Source organism: Pristiophorus japonicus, chromosome 9, assembly GCF_044704955.1.
Source record: "Pristiophorus japonicus isolate sPriJap1 chromosome 9, sPriJap1.hap1, whole genome shotgun sequence".
In the NCBI taxonomy this organism is placed as follows: Eukaryota; Metazoa; Chordata; class Chondrichthyes; family Pristiophoridae; genus Pristiophorus; species Pristiophorus japonicus.
Genome location: NC_091985.1, coordinates 90,639,870 through 90,657,271, shown reverse-complemented (window position 1 = coordinate 90,657,271; position 17,402 = coordinate 90,639,870). Strand labels below are relative to the sequence as shown.

Here is a 17,402-nt window from a genome sequence, read left to right as displayed (position 1 = left end):
GACCTCCAACAACCATAACCATCGTCCTTTGTGTTAGGTATGACTCCAACAAGTGGAGAATTTTCCCCCCCGATTCCCATTGACTTTAGTTTTACTAGGGCTCCTTTATGCCACACTCGGTCAAATGCTGCCGTGATGTCAAGGGCAGTCACTCTCACCTCACCTCTGGATGCCAGCTCTTTTGTCCATGTTTGGACAATGTAGTCTGGTGCCAAGTGATCCTGGCGGAACCCAAACCGAGCATTGGTGACCAGGTTATTGGTGAGTAAATGCCACTTGATAGCGCTGTCGTTGACACCTTCCATCACTTTGCTGATAATTGAGAATGGACTGACAAGGCGGTAATTGGTCAGATTCGATTTGTCCTGCTTTTTGTGGACAAGGCATACCTGGGCAGTTTTTCACATTGCTGGGTAGATTTTGTAGCTTGGATAGAGACACGGCTAGTTCTGGAGCACAAGTTTTCATCACAACAGCCAGGATGTTTTCAGGGTCCATAGTCTTTGCTGTATCTAGTGCACTCAGCCATTTTTTGATGTTACATGGAGTGAATCAAATTGGAAGAAGACTGGCTTCTGTGATGGTGGGGACCTCAGGAGAAGTTTGTATTCAGGGATGGTTCTATTTGGAAATCTCTGGACTGACGAGAAAATCTGGTAACTTTAAACAGCCCTTTAGGCCAGCTCTCCAAAGGCTTCTCTCATTTGTGTAACTGGCCAAACATTGGGCATTAGGATGAAAACAGGCTGTAATTTATTGGTAAAGATCTTGGATACAGAAAACTGTATTGATAACACATCACTTAAAAGATCCCAAGGAACTTCTTATGATTTCTCTTTCTGAATTTAAAATCTGACAAACATTCTACCATCAAAATATTTGAAAGTATTCACCACTCTGCTCAGACTGCAGTTTTTTTTCTGGGGAGTGCCCAGGGAGAGGGGTGGGGGGGAAGGAACCATCTATTGTGATTCAAACAGCTAACAGATTTTAATCCTTGTAATTGCTGATTAGCTTTCAACAAACATCATTAAACAGGTCTAACGATAGCCACAAGTGCAAAGTTAAAAGAAAGATGGGAAGAGGTCATTTAAAACAAGTCATCAGGGTAGGTTTTCAGAAACAGCTTTTCAAAAGGCAAGTAAAATCATTAATGGGCTGTTTGTGATTGTATTATAATTTCTATGAATTCTTCTTTCATACTAGTTTGAAAATAGTGCATACAATTACATTTCCACTCTGGTTGCCTTGCTAAATAAAGGCAATAAAATTGGTACAGATGCAGCGCCTAAAATCCGGAACCCTCGAGTCCGAGGCCATTCTGGATTCCGGTCTTTTCTGGACTTTTGATTTGTTTCTGACGTCACGAATCCGGAAACACCCGAGCCCAAGGAGGTTGACGTCGGACCCCGCTAAGGAGGTAGTCGGGCGGCCCCAGCGAGGAGGCCCCGAGGTAAGAGCAGCGGCGGCGAGGCGAGGCCCGGCAGCGGCAGGGCCCCGAGGTTGACTGGGTCATCGGATCCAGATTTCGGAACATTTTATGGATTCCAGACGACCCTGCCACCGATTGTCCCAAAGTCCGGAACATTACGGATTCTCGATGCTGCAAAATGGCACTCAATGGAAATTCCTTTTAGAGTAAATTCTCCAACAAACCAAGGCTCCAACACTGGCTAATGAAGCACGTACAGTAACAAGTCACTCCTAGTAAAGTAGAATATAACCATTTTCAAAGCACTAACTTCAAGTATATAGAATATTAAACTTAAAAGCTTACAAAAAGGACTGAACCTTACTTCATTAGATTTGTTTTTACCTTTCATCAATAGAGTCAACTTTTTCCTGGATTTTGTCAGAATAAATATTGCCATCACTGGCAAGTCTCCTGCCTGTCTCCACCACTCCATTGATCTTATCTTCATTTGCATCCATGGTAGTCATAAAGTCTTCCTGCTTCTTAATGGCAGCTTCAGCAGCCTCGAGTGTAGTGGGCATTTCAGTGTGTGCCAACACATACTCCTTTATTTCAACAAATCAAAGAATTGTCAGTCAACTTTTTACTGTTACTTGTAATCAAGGGTCCAAAACACTGATTGCACAGAAAACAACTAGTTCCAACTTTAACGTCATTAGTGCTCATCACAAGATTTTCCTTAGGGCGACCTTGATTACAGTCCAGTATTTTCCAAATTCTTACTGCTTTCTCTTTTTCACCTCAAGTTTCGATTTCCATCTCACTTGATTTATTTAGACTAAAGCTGTTAAAAAAAAACCCGCTGACAGATACAAAAAAAATCTTCTCAATAGATTACTTCACCTATTCCACTGTCTGTATCTGTTTGGCTGAGCTTTTTCTGCTGATCTGGACCTAAAGACAGTTCGTCCCAAACAGTGGACCACTAGAGTTTTTGATGGTGACTTTTAGTTTTTAAATCAGATTTAAGTTAAAATAGACTAGACCTATATTACCTAGAGTTTAGAAGAATGAGAGGTGATCTAATTAAAACATCTAAAATTCTTAAGGAATGCTGGGAAAATGTTTCTGCTGACTGAGGAATTTAGAACACGGGGTAGGCCATTTAGAGTTGAGGTGCAACATAAAAGTTTACTGCACAAGATAAAAGTTCACGGGGTTTGGGGTAATATATTAGCATGGATAGAGGATTAGCTAACGAACAGAAAACAGAGAGTCGGGATAAATGGTTCATTCTCTGGTTGGCAATCAGTAACTAGTGGGGTGCTGCAGGGATCAGTGCTGGGATGCCAACTATTTACAATCTATATTAACGGCTTGGAAGAAGGGACTGAGTATAACGTAGCCAAGTTTGCTGACGATACAAAGAAGGGAGGAAAAGCAATGGGTGAGGAGGACACAAAAAATATCTGCAAAAGGACAGACAGGCTAAGTGAGTGAGCAAAAATTTGGCAGATGGAGTATAATGTTGGAAAGTGTGAGGTCATGCATTTTGGCAGAAAAAAAATCAAAGAGCAAGTTATTATTTAAATGGAGAAAGATTGTAAAGTGTTGCAGTACAGCGGGACCTGGAGGTACTTGTACATGAAACACAAAAGGATAGTATGCAGGTACAGCAAGTGATCAGGAAGGCCAATGGAATAATGGCCTTTATTGAAAAGGGGATGGACTATAAAAGCAGGGCGGTCTTGCTACAGTTATACAGGGCATTGGTGAGGCCACACCTGGAATACTACGAGCAGTTTTGGTTTCCATATTTACGAAAAGATATACTTGCTTTGGAGGCAGTTCAGAGAAGGTTCACTAGGTTGATTCCGGAGATGAGGGGATAGACCTATGAGGAAAGTTTGAGTAGGTTGGGCCTCTACTCATTGGAATTCAGAAGATTGAGAGGTGATCTTATCGAAGATTATGAGGGGGCTTGACAAAGTGGATTGCAGAGAGAATGTTTCCACTGACGGGGGAGACTAGAACCAGGGGGCATAATCTTAGAACAAGGGGCCGCCCATTTAAAACTGAGATGAAGAAAAAATTATTTTCTCAGAGGATTGTAAATCTGTGGAATTCGCTGCCTCAGAGAGCTGTGGAAGCTGGGACATTGAAAAAATTTAAGACAGAGACACAGTTTCTTAACCGATAAGGGAATAAGGGGTTGTAGGGAGCGGGCAGGGAAGTGGAGCTCAGTCCATGATTGGATCAGCCAAGGTTGTATTAAATGGCGGAGCAGGCTCAAGGGGCCGTATGGCCTATACCTGCTCCTATTTCTTATGTTCTTATAAGGAGAAATTTCTTGACAATGCGTTGTGAATCTTTGGAATTCTCTATCCCAGAGAGCTGTGGATACACAGTCGTCGAGTATATTCAAGACAGAAGTCAATACATTTTTGAGAACAAAGGGAATTAAGGGATATGGGGATAGTGCGGGAAGGTGGAATTGAGGTAGAAGATCAGCCATAATCTTGTTGAATGGCGGAGCAGGCTCGAGGGACCAAATGGCCTACTCCAGCTCCTATTTCTTATGTTCTTGTAATACAAAAGGAGGAAAAATCTTACTATGCTGGAAGCAAACTTCTGTCAATACTAGAACCATAATACATACCAAATGCTCCAGGCTTTAAGGTGGAACAAGAAGTCAAAATTAAATATAAGACTCTGTGCTCAGCTTACCTGGTTGTTGAGGAATCCTTCTGCTTGCTTTGTGTCTCTTAAAAACAGTTGATATGAATGAGACTGGGACAGGTGATTCTGTCTGTTCTCCCACATCTTGTGCAGTTCATTCCATCCAGTATCCAAGGCCTGCAAACGCTGGCGTAAGAACATATATTGTGCATCTGTTTGTCCCTGCGTTACCATTTCACCCATGTCACGCATTTTCTGGTAGTCTTCCTCATAATTATTAATTTCATTTTTGATGTTTTCGTGCTGGGTGAGCAGCTTCTCTCCTTCTGCCAGGGTGTTGGGCATATCTTCAGAAGCAATAGCAGTTTGGGTTCTTGATAGCCAGGATTGGAAGTCATCCAAATCGCGCAGGAATTGCTGGAGCTTGTTTGCTTCGCCAAGTGATTCTTCTCGGTTCTTCAAAGTACATTTCATTTCTTCCCAGACATCACTGATTTCTGCAAGACGGCTCATAATAGCTTGTGCCTGGTCAGGATGTTCAGCTGCAAGTCTTTCGGCTTCTTTCTGCAGGTCATCTAGTTTAGCTTCAATAGCTGTCAAATCACGTTCCATTCCAGTTAATTTCCTTTGGAGGGCCATGACACCAGCAAGATCATTGCCCAGATCTTGCGTGGACTCAATGACTTTGGTTTTTTCCCTAATCCAAGACTTTGTTTCATTGCATTCAAGGTGGTAGTTCTGAATGCTGAGTGCAGAATTGAGTGCATCTTTCTTTTGGTCCACTAGTTGACGGAATTGACTCCATCTGGAATCAAAACAGCAAAATGGAATTAAATAAATAGGTAAACATAGTATTGTGTCTCTCCTGACCTGCAAGAAAACCTGAAAAATAAATTTACAACTTACCTTCTAGGCCTCTTCAGGCCAGGGATTTGGCTCCTGGCAGGTTTTGCCAGATGTTAAACTGACACTGCCCCCTACCCCTAGCTCAACTTGAAATTGCAGATTGGGTCCTGATGACATAATCGGATCTGATCTGCATATTTAAAACAGGATCCCACTTCCTTCCTGTGGATGTCCTGCTTTCCGGCTCAAAAGTGTCTTGCATTATTTTAACTCCCCTCCTGCGCGCACCCTCCCTTCCCCCCGCCGCCCCCCCAGTTTCCACCAGGTGGGGAGAGTTAAAATCGGAGTGATAATGTCTGTGCACTTAAGCTTCAGTGTGGCATCTATTTAGACTTTAATCTACTTTTCTATGCCAGTTCCTCTACACCTCTATTTCTCTCACTAGGACGGCCCGAGGGCTCTCCACTTCTTCCTCGAGCAGAGGCCCCCAACCAGTCCCCATCCATCACCACTTTTCTCCACCTGGCTGAACTTGTTCTCACATTGAACAATTTCTCCTCTGACTCCACTTAGTTCTTCCAAATAAAAGGTGTTGCTATACAAACCTGCATGGATCCTAGCTATGCCTGCCTTTTCATGGGATATGTGGAACATTCTTTGTTCCAGTCCAACTCAGGTCCTCTCCCTCACCTCTTTTTCCAGTACATTGATGACTGTATCGGTACCGTTTCCTGCTCTCGCCCCGAACTGGAAAATTTCATCAACTTTGTTTCCAATTTCCACCCTTCCCTTGCCTTCACATTGTCCATCTTCAACTCTTCTCTTCCTCGACTTCTCAGTCTCCATTTCTGGGGATAGGCTAACAACCAATATCCACTATAAGCCCACTGACACACAGCTACCTTGACTATACTTCTTCTCACTCCACTTCCTGTAAGGACTCTATTCCATTCTCCCAGTTTCTCTGTCTCTGTTCCGACAATGCCACCTTCCATACCAATCTTTCAGATATGTCTTTTTTTCCTCAACTGAAGATTCCCCTCCACCGTAGTTGACAGGCTCCTTGACCGTGCCGGTTCCATTTCCCGCACCTCTGCTCTCACCTCTTTTCCTCCCTCCCAGAACCACAATAGGTTTCCCTTGTTCTCATCTTCCACCTCACCAGTCTCCATATTCAATGGATCATCCTCCACCTCCAGTATGATCCCACCACCAAACACATCTTCCCCTCACCTCTCTCTGAGCATTCCGAAGGGACCATTACCTCTCCGACACCCTGGTCCACTCCTCCATCACCCACAACACTCCCCTTCCCATGCAAGTGCAGGAGATGCAACACCTGCCATTTTACCTCCTCCCTTTCCACCATCCAGAACCCCAAACACTCCTTCCAGGTGAAACAATTTACTTTTACTTCTTTCAATTTAGCTGCTCTCGATGCAGTCTCCTCCAGTGGGAAGAACAAGTGCAGATTGGGTGACCACTTTGCGGAACACCTCCGTTCAATCCACACGCATGAGCTGAGCTTCCAGTCACGTGTCATTTTAATTCTACGGGCTCCTCCCACTCTGACCTCTGTCCTTAGCCTCCTACTGTTCCAATGAAGCTCAACATAGGCTTGAGGAACAGCACCTCATCTTTCGATTAGGCATTTTACAGCCTTCCAGATCAAAACTGAGTTCAATAATTTCAGTACATGACCTCTGCCCCTATTTTTTTCAGATGGCAGCTGTTGATGATTCTGCTATACCCATTTACACCTCTTCTCAACCCATCTTTTGTTTCTTTACTTGTCCCATTACCATCTCCTTTCACCTTGCACCATCATCCCTTTGCTCATTTAATCTCTCCTGCCTTCCACAGAGGGGTGGCCGGTGTGCAACGGCCACCCCACGTTAAAAGAATCCATGCACAGGCATCTTCCACCCTTCAATATGTAGTTCGGGACCTAGAATGTCAGGTCCCTCATTGAAACACCTGTGAACTCATCCCTTTTTGGTGTGGAAGCGGGTCATCCTCGATAGGAGGGACTGCCTAATACTATACCACAGACATTCCCTTTTTGTTCGTTCCTCCTCTCCCCCGATTCCCCGCCTCTGTACTTGCTTGAAACTAGTTACATCTCTAACCTTTTCCAGTGCTGACGAAAGGTCATCAACCTGAAACTTTAACGCTGTTTCTCTCTCCACAGATGCTGCCTGATTTCCGGCATTTTCTGTTTATATTTCTATGCAAAGTTTGATACGTGAAATGATTCACTCTAAAATAAATTTGAATGAAGAATAAAATGTAGATCTGACTTAATAGTTTTAAGCCTGATCCATGCACATGAAATACAAACCTATGTAACAGGTCACACAGCTGCTTACACTGAGTTAGGTAACCAGTGAATACAAATCTAGCAGCAAGTGGACAAACACAAAGAACTTTTTTTTTTTTAAATTCGTAGCCAATCGTTCCAATTCTTTGTCAAATCACAAACGCCAGAGGTCACCTTGCACACGCCAAGGATCACTCTGCGCCAATGCTCTTAGCCAAAAGGCCTAGAGCCACTGCACCGTTCCTGGAAGTACTGCAATACCAGGTTCGTGCCATGGAGGTGGATGGGTCAGGTCCCCCACACACCTCCGTGGAGGTGGATGAGTCAAGCCACCCCAAGCTTTGTATAGATGGTACAGCTGAAATTATGTCCAAGTTCAATTAACAGACTGCAGGTGGGTGCATACCATCATACTAAACCAGGACATAATCCAATAAAGCTGCACTGTGCTTTATTGTAATCTCTGGACCTTATATAAGTTACAGCTACATAGAATGGCACCTTGGTACAGAGATTATTAGTTTACCCTCACCATGGACATAGTCTCTGACTGAGATCTGCAGAAAATATAAAATATCAGGGCATTTTGGACTTAATTTAACTTTATAATTCAAACAAACTTGAAATGGGAATCTAAATAAGCTGCCATCGTGGTAAAATTAGAATGAGGAATTAATTTATTGTTGTCAAAAGTGGCAAATAAGGCTGTTGTGATTTGTTTGATGCATCGGTTTAGGAACTACTGACTAATTTGGCAAATGTCAACAGTAACACAGAAATTCAATGCAATGAGGACTCTATAACCAGTGCTGAATGTGGTCCGAAGGTCAGGCTCCAAATGGCAGCACAACTTGGCGACAACCTCTCTGCTGAATCGTAGTCGGCAAATTCAATATGCCCAAGTAGGCAGGGGTGCTATTGCAGAAGGTATGCACCAAAAAAGTCATACAAATCATAATCGTGCATAAAAATAAAGCAATAAGGTTCCATAGATATTTATGCTCAATGTAAAAATAGCTTTTTCTGCAAAACTTCTCAATCGAGTTCTATTTTCTTATCAGCCATAATATTTACCCGTTGTGTGACAGACATACCTTGTATTTAGCTTATCTTGCTGTGCTTTGATCTCCTTCTCACTAGGATGCCCGCTGTGGATCAATTGACGAGCTATCTGGTTCACCACTGCTATACGGGAAGCCTGGTTGTTCATCTCTGGTTCTAGACTTTCAAACCTGGAGTAGAAATGTAAAAATTAAACCTGCATAAATCAAGAGAGGGGATTACCAGCTGGGTTAGGGGATTCTCTAATTCTTTCAAAATTAAAATCTTAAATAGTAGCACCAAGCAGACCCTGGGAACATTTAGAAAACCTAAAATTTGAATTTGTCTAATGTTTTCTGTTCCCAGCTTTTTACCCTTTTTTCTCTCCATAAGTGAAGAAAGCAATTGATGCTGCAATAAAATGTTACTGGTACTTTCAGCTTTCTGCTACTTTGCCATAGTGGACATTATTTACGCGTGAGCCGGGACAGCTCTTTAACTGTGGAGGCATCACTGCCTGGCTCAGTCTCATCATATCCACACTCAATGTGTCACAAGTGTGCGTTTTGGCATACGTCACTGAACAGTCATTAGAAGCAGAAATCTTGGCTGTTTTTTCACTTTTCAAGCCCAGGGACATGTAGACAAATTGCAGTATTTATCACCAATCTAATAGTGATCAGATAACTTAGTCCTGCCCAAGGATCCAGAGATCTTATGGGTCTTTATAGCTCAGTAACACACAATTGCTGTATATTTAACCACTGAGCTATTAAGGGATGATTATTCTGATGCAAGGTCATCGACCTGAAACTACAACTTTGTTTCTCTCTTCACAGATGCTGCCTGGCCTGCTGAATATTTTCGAGCATTTTCTGTTTTTATTTCAGATTTCCGGTATTTGCAATATTTGGCTTTTGACCCGTTGAGAGCCCTTCATCTAATTTCTTAGCAATTTGTGGCACTAGACTCAAGATCAAAGTTATCACCATAGTAGACAATGTAGAACTAGACCTCCAATACACTGTATACAATGCTTGTGTAATACCAATGCTATTTAAATATTCAAAAGGTGCTCATTTAAAACCAAAATAAATCTCAATTCGTGCTTGTATGAAAGCAAATCATGACCTAGAATACTTGGTCCCCACTCCACCCTGTTTTAATTTTCAATCACATCTTGTATAATGTAAACCTTGAATCAATATTGTCAATCTTTTACCTTTCATAATCCAAACATTTTATTCCTTACCTGTGTTGGACAACCTCGAGATCTTCAAGTTTTTCTGGGATCTCCATGCTGTTCAGCCACTGCTCCTTTTCATCAATCCACAGTTCACAAGCATCTGCTTCACTGAACATCTTGTACTGTGACAGTGCATCCTGGAGAGCTTGTTTACGAAGCCGTGCCAATTCTGCTAACTCCTTGTAACGTTCCTCAATATCAGTCAATCTACCTTCTATTTCTGGTGACTTATAGTACTCATCAGGCAAGCTTTGTCCCTGTTCATGTAGTGCATCAATGATTTGTCTGTAGGTAGCAATCTCCTCACCAACATCTTTGTGTTTCTTCACTAGGGCTTGAGTGGAGTATTCATCATGACCAACATCATTACTGGAGACGATTCTTAGAATATCTAACATCCACACATCAATATCATCGCCATCAGCCTTAAACTGGTGAACATTAGCAGCTTCCTCTAATCGCTTTTTCTGAATTGCAGACAGCTTCTCAAGGTGGGCCCACTGCTCCTGAATGTCCTTAATTCTCTCCTTAATCTTCTCTGATCCAAAGTGCTCCTCAGCTACCATTGCTTCACCTTCCTTTATGGTTTGCTGAAGAGGTCCACGGCGCCCATTCATTTCATCTTCAAATGCCTTGTGTTTACTGAGAAGACGAATCACGCTAGTCAGATCCTTGCCATAGTCAGCTGATGAAAGTATCTGTTCTTTCTCCCGGATCCAGCCTTCTTCCTCTGCCATTTCCCAGAAGAACTTCCAGAGGCGTCGGGACTCTTCCAAACGAGCCCTTCGTTCAGCAGCCAGCTGACAAAGCTCTTGGTAACAGAATTCCAGGTGAGTCACTCGATCATGAATAACCTGTGGATCACATGGTTTGTAACCTGGAGGGAGAAGAAGGGAATGCTTTTTTTGACAGGTTTATAAGTTTAAAAACAAAATTCTTTTCAATTCAGTGTAGTAATACAGCACTAGCGCAGGGTCCCATATGCCAGCAGAGACTTTCACCATTCCCTGTGGTTGACATGTTAAATAACTACTTCAGTGACATCTTGCTGTTTCTTCCGTTAGTTGTGTACCAAAGGCAGCTTTAAGATGACAAATGACCTGCTTGCATAGTAAGGAAGGACATTAGCTTGGATGATGTGGAATCTGTATGGGTGGAGCTACAGAATACCAAAGGGCAGAAAACACTAGTGGGAGTTGTGTACAGACCACCAAACAGTAGTAATGAGGATGGGGACAGCATCAAACAAAAAATTAGGGATGCGTGCAATAAAGGTACAGCAGTTATCATGGGCGACTTTAATCTAGATATTGACTGGGCTAACCAAACTGGTAGCAATGCAGTGGAGGAGGATTTCTTGCAGTGTATTAGGGATGGTTTTCTAGACCAATATGTCGAGGAACCAACGAGAGAGCTGGCCATCCTAGACTGAGTGATGTGTAATGAGAAAGGACTAATTAACAATCTTGTTGTGCGAGGCCCCTTGGGGAAGAGTGACCATAATATGGTAGAATTCTTTATTAAGATGGAGTGTGACACAGTTAATTCAGAGACTAGGGTCCTGAACTTGGGGAAAGGTAACTTCGATGGTATGAGATGTGAATTGGCTAGAATAGACTGGCAAGTGATATTTAAAGGGTTGACGGTGGATAGGCAATGGCAAACATTTAAAGATCACATGGATGAACTTCAACAATTGCACACCCCTGTCTGGAGTAAAAATAAAACGGGGAAGGTGGCTCAACTGTGGTTAACAAGGGAAATTAAGGATAGTGTTAAATCCAAGGAAAAGGCATCTACATTGGCCAGAAAAAGCAGCAAACCTGAGGACTGGGAGAATTTTGGAATACAGCAGAGGAGAACAAAGGGTTTAATTAGGAGGAGGAAAATAGAGTATGAGAGGAAGTATGCTGGGTACATAAAAACTGACTGCAAAAGCTTCTATAGATATGTGAAGAGAAAAAGATTAGTGAAGACAACCATACGTCCCTTGCAGTCAGATTCAGGTGAATTTATAATGGGGAACAAAGAAATGATGGACCAGTTAAACAAATACTTTGGTTCTGTTTTCACGAAGGAAGACACAAATAACCTTCCAGAAATACCAGGGGACCGAGGGTCTAGTGAGAAGGAGGAACTGAAGGATATCCTTATAAAGTGGGAAACTGGGATTGAAGGCAGATAAATCCCTGGAGCCTGATAAGTACTCTGGGATGCAGACTAAGGAAGTGTCCATAGAAATAGTGGATGCATTGGTGATCATTTTCCAACAGTCTATCGACTCTGGATCAGTTCCTTTGCACTGGAGGGTACCTAATGTAACACCACTGTTTAAAAAAGGGAGAGAGAAAACGGATAATTATAGACCGGTTAGCCTGACATCAGTAGTGGGGAAAATGTTGGAATCAATTATTAAAGATGAAATAGCAGCACATTTGGAAAGCAGTGACGGGATCGGTCCAAGTCAGCATGGATTTATAAAAGGGAAATCATGCTCGACAAATCTCCTAGAACTTTGTGAGGATGTAACTGGTAGAGTGGACAAGGGAGAACCAGTGAATGTGGTGTATTTGGACTTTCAAAAGGCTTTTGACAAGGTCCCACTCAAGAGATTGGTGTGCAAAATTAAAGCACATGGTATTGGGGGTAATGTACTGACATGGATAGAGAACTGGTTGGCAGACTGGAAGCAGAAAGGCGGGATAAACGGGTCCTTTTCAGAATGGCAGGCAGTGACTAGTGGGGTGCCGCAGTGCTGGGACCCCAGCTATTTACAACATACATTAATGATTTGGATGAGAGAATTGAGTGTAATATCTCCAAGTTTGCAGATGACACTAAGCTGTGAGGAGGACGCTAAAAGGCTGCAGGGTGATTTGGACAGGTTAGGTGAGTGGTCAAACGAGTGGCAGATGCAGTATATAATGTGGATAAATGTGAGGTTATCCACTTTGGTGGCAAAAACACAAAACAGACTGATTCCTGGGATGGCAGGACTGACATAGGAGGAGATACTGCATCAACTGGGCCTTTATACACTGGAGTTTAGAAGGATGAGAGGGGATCTCATAGAATCGTATAAGATTCTGACAGGACTGGACAGGTTAGATGCGGGAAGAATGTTCCCGATGATGGGGAAGTCCAGAATCACGGGACACAGTCTTAGGATAAGGGGTAGGCCATTTAGGACTGAGATGAGGAGAAACTTCTTCACTCACGAGTGTTGTTAACCTGTGGAATTCGCAGAGAGTTGTTGATGCCAGTTCATTGGATATATTCAAGAGGGAGTTAGATACGGCCCTTGTGGCTAAAGGGATCATGGGGAATGGAGAGAAAGCAGGAAAGAGGTACTGAGGGAATGATCAGCCATGATCTTATTGAATGGTGGCGCAGGCTTGAAGGGCCGAATGGCCTACCCCTGCACCTATTTTCTATGTTTCTATGTTTCTACACCAATGCCATTCTGAGCTGGCCACTAGGTGATACACGAGAGTAGCTTAGGATGATTCTCCTTCGTTCCAGCTTTCTATTTGTGCTCAAATCGGTTGTGCTGTTATGCTCCCCAATTTAACCACTTGTACTTTTCCAGCATTTTACATTTTTTCTTGATTGCCATCCTGATTGAGATCAGTTGAGACAAATCAGGGATCACCCCAAGATCTCTATGGTCTACGTGCCTCAATGGCACACCACATACCTTTTCTAGTAGAGCTGACTGAATCGCAATCAAGAACTGAAACCCGAAATGATTTTTATCCCCCCTACTTACCTCAGGGAAACCAAGGCATCTCCTTTTATACTAGCCAGGCTGAGATTAACTAACTCAGCACAGGTTGTTAGCTACTGGGACCTTCCAGGTCTGCACTCATCATTCAGTCTCACAATATACAGTGCATTTACCCACTGAGCCATTATGGGAGCACTTAAAATACTATTTAAAAAGCAGAGAGGAAAAGATAAAGCTTAAAACATACCTTCTCCTTCAGAAGCAAATTTCTGAGCAGAAGCATTGACAACTTTCACTCTGTCAGCCTGAATAGCAATGTCTGCTTCAACCAGTGCATGCTTCTGTAGGAGATCTTCTACACCAAGTAAATGTTTCCCATAGTCTTGTGACAGCAATAGCACCTGCAATAGTTTCAACAACTTTCATTAAGTGTTTACGACAAATATACTGAATGGAACATAAAATGTTTAGAACACATTGAACAAGTTATTTAGAAAGAAATTTGAAACCTCCCAATCTTGCAATACTGGTACAAGCACTTTAAAATTCTTATCTTGGATGCTTTAACATATTAGTTATAACTGATTAAAAAAATTAAATAAATCACACATTACATATCCACTTTACAATAGGAACAGAAGAACTGAATGTTATACCTTCATTTCATCCATCCAGTCCATAATATACAGCATTTCCTGGAAAATCTTTTGTAAATTGAGATTCATTTCTAAACGATGACGACGAGCTCGCAGTAATTCCAGTAGGTATTCCCACAGCCTGTAGACATTCTCTTTCCTTGCTGTGATGCGTTTGATGTCATGGTAGTTCTCTGCTTCAAGCTCTTTAGCCACAGCCACCACTGCCTGCACTCGCTCTTCATATGCAGCAATGTCTGTCTCAATAGCTTCATGCTTCTTAGTAGCAGCCTCCACAGCTGGGAGATCAAAACCAAAATTGTCCTGTAGCACAAGAGTTGGAAGTCATCTTGGATAATATTTTTTAAATATTCAGAGAGACTGCTAACCTTGGGGTAGGTCATTATGAATAGAAACATATGCTGCCAATGAAGCATTTATTTTCAGAACCCTACCACTAAAGGACATTAAAAATACAAAAAGCACCTGTAGCTTTAAAGAGTTATATGAACATCACACTGTAGCACTCAAACTCAATCTTATCAAGTCACTCCAGAAAGATGTGTGGTCGAACAAGATTTCCTCAATTTTCCTCCCCTGCCTCAAAATTGTGTTTTTGCCTACCACAACCCACCAATCAGTGGTCAAGATAACAAGCAGTTACCCAGGGCCTCTGCCAATGACGCAATGTAATTGAATAATAGGACAGTCTCATCACTGCGGCCTAGGTTGATTTAACCTGAAAGTTTGTAACATGGTGAGGAAGTTGCTCCTCTTGACAGCTCAGTTGGGATCAGGAGTTTATGAAGAGTTATGACCACTTTTACATTAGTGTGGAAGTTCTAGAAGACAGACACTAAAGAATAAATCCACAAGCTTAGCACCCCTCATTGTAGTGTACCAGCTTGTTGCTGATGCTTGTTGGAGGATGAAGAGGAAGAGTCCCATGTTTTGTCCTGCTCTGAACTCAGATGGCAAAAAGATCCCTGGAGCTGCTGGAAGCATTTGAAATTACCTCATTTATGATAGTGGCCTGCCATGGCTGTGTATCTATTCCTAATGGATTTTCAATGTAATCTGTTTATCTGTTTTCATATTAGCACACACATCTGTCTGCTTCCAGTTGCATTTGAGTTTTGGCAAACACATCTAATAATTTTTATTTCAATATAAGAAAATCAGTGGGCTCTTCATACCTACAAAAATTGTGTGCATGAACAGCTCTTTATAAAACAACTGAATGAACAGGAAAGAAAATATCGGACTTTCAGGGTTGATCTTCATTCTTGTTTGCACTACTGTAGTCTTGAATTCTCAATGCTGTAAACCTACATGATATGTTGATAGTTTCACATAAATTATAAGTTAATTGATTTAAAACAAAAATATTTTTGCATGCATTGAAAAAATGGGTAAAGCATTACCTGAGAAACAAGGCGCTGGTTTTCACTTAGCCAAGTTTCCCTCATAGCAGCTTTACGGTCAAATCGGCGTGCAAGTTGTTCCAGCTTTTCTTGCCTGATCAGCTCAGTCCTTAATGCCAGTTCTCGTTCATGTTCGGCTTTTTCCAGTCTTTCCCAGGCCTACAAGTGAGATTGATGATATCCAGTAATTTTGCAACAATTTTAATTAATCCTTAAATAACTCACTGAATTGTTAAAATCAAAACTAAATTTTTAACAGGAAAAATAGATATAAATTACCAAGATTAGATGAAGGAGATTGAAGATGAAAACAAAAATGATTGAAGCTTTTATCAATTTGTGGCCCAGCCATGTAGAGGCAGACTCTGAGCAACAACAAACAGCAGCTGCAAGAAGCTTGTGAAACTAATGTCCAAAGGATAGACAGAAGCACATCTAAATTGTCTTCAATACTGGAATGCCACAAGATTTGCAAACACTGTTGGGTCTCTGCATAACACAGATCTCGGGTGTCTTGGGGAGGAATTAAGACTGAAATTTCAGATGTCTGTGGGAAAATGATCAACTGCAAACTCCAGGCTATTGAGAGAGGCCAAGGGCATCAAGTAAAAAGCTTAATGAAGGCATTCAATTGCAAATATAACAATTTTGCAGTCAAGTTTTTTCATGTGTATTGTGCAATTTTAATGGGGCTGAATTTGCAGCACCTACGGGCGGGTACGAGGTGCACACACGCCCGTAGGAGCCCCCACAAGCTCCGGGTTTAGGCATGCACTGCGCATGCCCTGAAACCCAGAACTTGCGATCGTGCAAATCTGACAGAAATGGGCATTCACTGGTGGAAAGTTCTGCCCAGCGAATGCGCTTGAAATTCTTTTGCCAGGTAAGTTCGTAGATTTTTGCAGGTCGGAGGCACCTGCCCACAGGAAGCTTCCGATCGCAATTTCTATCCCTAGATATATTTTTATTCCAGTCAATCAAAAAAGTGCGAAGCCACAGCATTATGGATGAACCAAGCACTATCATACTGTATTTAACATAGGTGCAGCGACGAAAATCCAGACTAATCGGTGGCAGGGTCGCCCGGAATTCATAAAGTGTTCCGGAATCCGGACCTGCTGAACTTGGGGCCCCACCACTGCCCGGCCTCGGGCCTCGCCTCGCCTCGCCGCCGCTCGCACCTCAGGGCCTCGCCGCCGTTCGCACCTCAGGGCTTCCTTAGCGGGGCCCGCCCGAACACCTCCTCCTTAGCGGGGCCCGCCCGAACACCTCCTCCTCGGCGGGGCCCGCCCGAACACCTCCTCCTCGGCGGGGCCCGCCCGAACACCTCCTCCTCGGCGGGGCCCGCCCGAACACCTCCTCCTCGGCAGGGCCCGCCCGAACACCTCCTCCTCGGCAGGGCCTGCCCGAACACCTCCTCCTCAGCCCGCCCGAACACCTCCTCCTCGGCAGGGCCTGCCCGAACACCACCTCCTCAGCCCGCCCGAACACCACCTCCTCGGCAGGGCCTGCCCGAACACCTCCTCCTCAGCCCGCCCGAACACCTCCTCCTCGGCAGGGCCTGCCCGAACACCACCTCCTCAGCCCGCCCGAACACCACCTCCTCGGCAGGGCCTGCCCGAACACCTCCTCCTCAGCCCGCCCGAACACCTCCTCCTCGGCGGGGCCCGCCCGAACACCTCCTCCTCGGCAGGGCCCGCCCGAACACCACCTCCTCGGCAGGGCCCGCCCGAACACCACCTCCTCGGCAGGGAACACCACCACCACCTCCCCCTCCGCTCCTTTCAGGTATAAAAACCTGGGCTTGGGTATTTCTGGATTCGTGAAGTCAGAAAGACGATCGAAGGCCCAGAAAAGCCCGGAATCCAGAACGGCCGCGGATTCTCAACGCTGCACCTGTATATGACTAGCATTCCACCATGGAGTTAATCAATAATATGTGAAAGGGAAAGTCTAACGGTAACAGGAAGTATGTTGTATGCAAGACTTCTCATACTTGAAGATCTCCTGTGACTGCTCAGAGTGAGTCAGAGGTTTTATAATAGGGATGAAATTCGAAATCACTTTTTC

The 17,402-nt window shown here is 43.5% G+C and overlaps 1 protein-coding gene across 4 annotated transcripts in view; it reads right to left on the bottom strand.

Annotated features, from left to right (window-relative positions):
• Positions 1-17,402, bottom strand: part of sptbn1 (spectrin, beta, non-erythrocytic 1) — a 343,630-nt gene that overhangs the window by 64,745 nt on the left and 261,483 nt on the right. For all 4 annotated transcript variants that reach the window (XM_070889548.1, XM_070889549.1, XM_070889550.1 and 1 more), the window contains 7 exons: positions 15,333-15,491; positions 13,930-14,232; positions 13,521-13,674; positions 9,553-10,423; positions 8,354-8,491; positions 4,142-4,898; positions 1,817-2,019 (listed from right to left, as the gene is read on the bottom strand). In XM_070889548.1, coding sequence (XP_070745649.1) covers positions 1,817-2,019; positions 4,142-4,898; positions 8,354-8,491; positions 9,553-10,423; positions 13,521-13,674; positions 13,930-14,232; positions 15,333-15,491 — 2,585 coding nt within the window. The remainder of the gene's footprint in view (positions 1-1,816; positions 2,020-4,141; positions 4,899-8,353; positions 8,492-9,552; positions 10,424-13,520; positions 13,675-13,929; positions 14,233-15,332; positions 15,492-17,402) is intronic.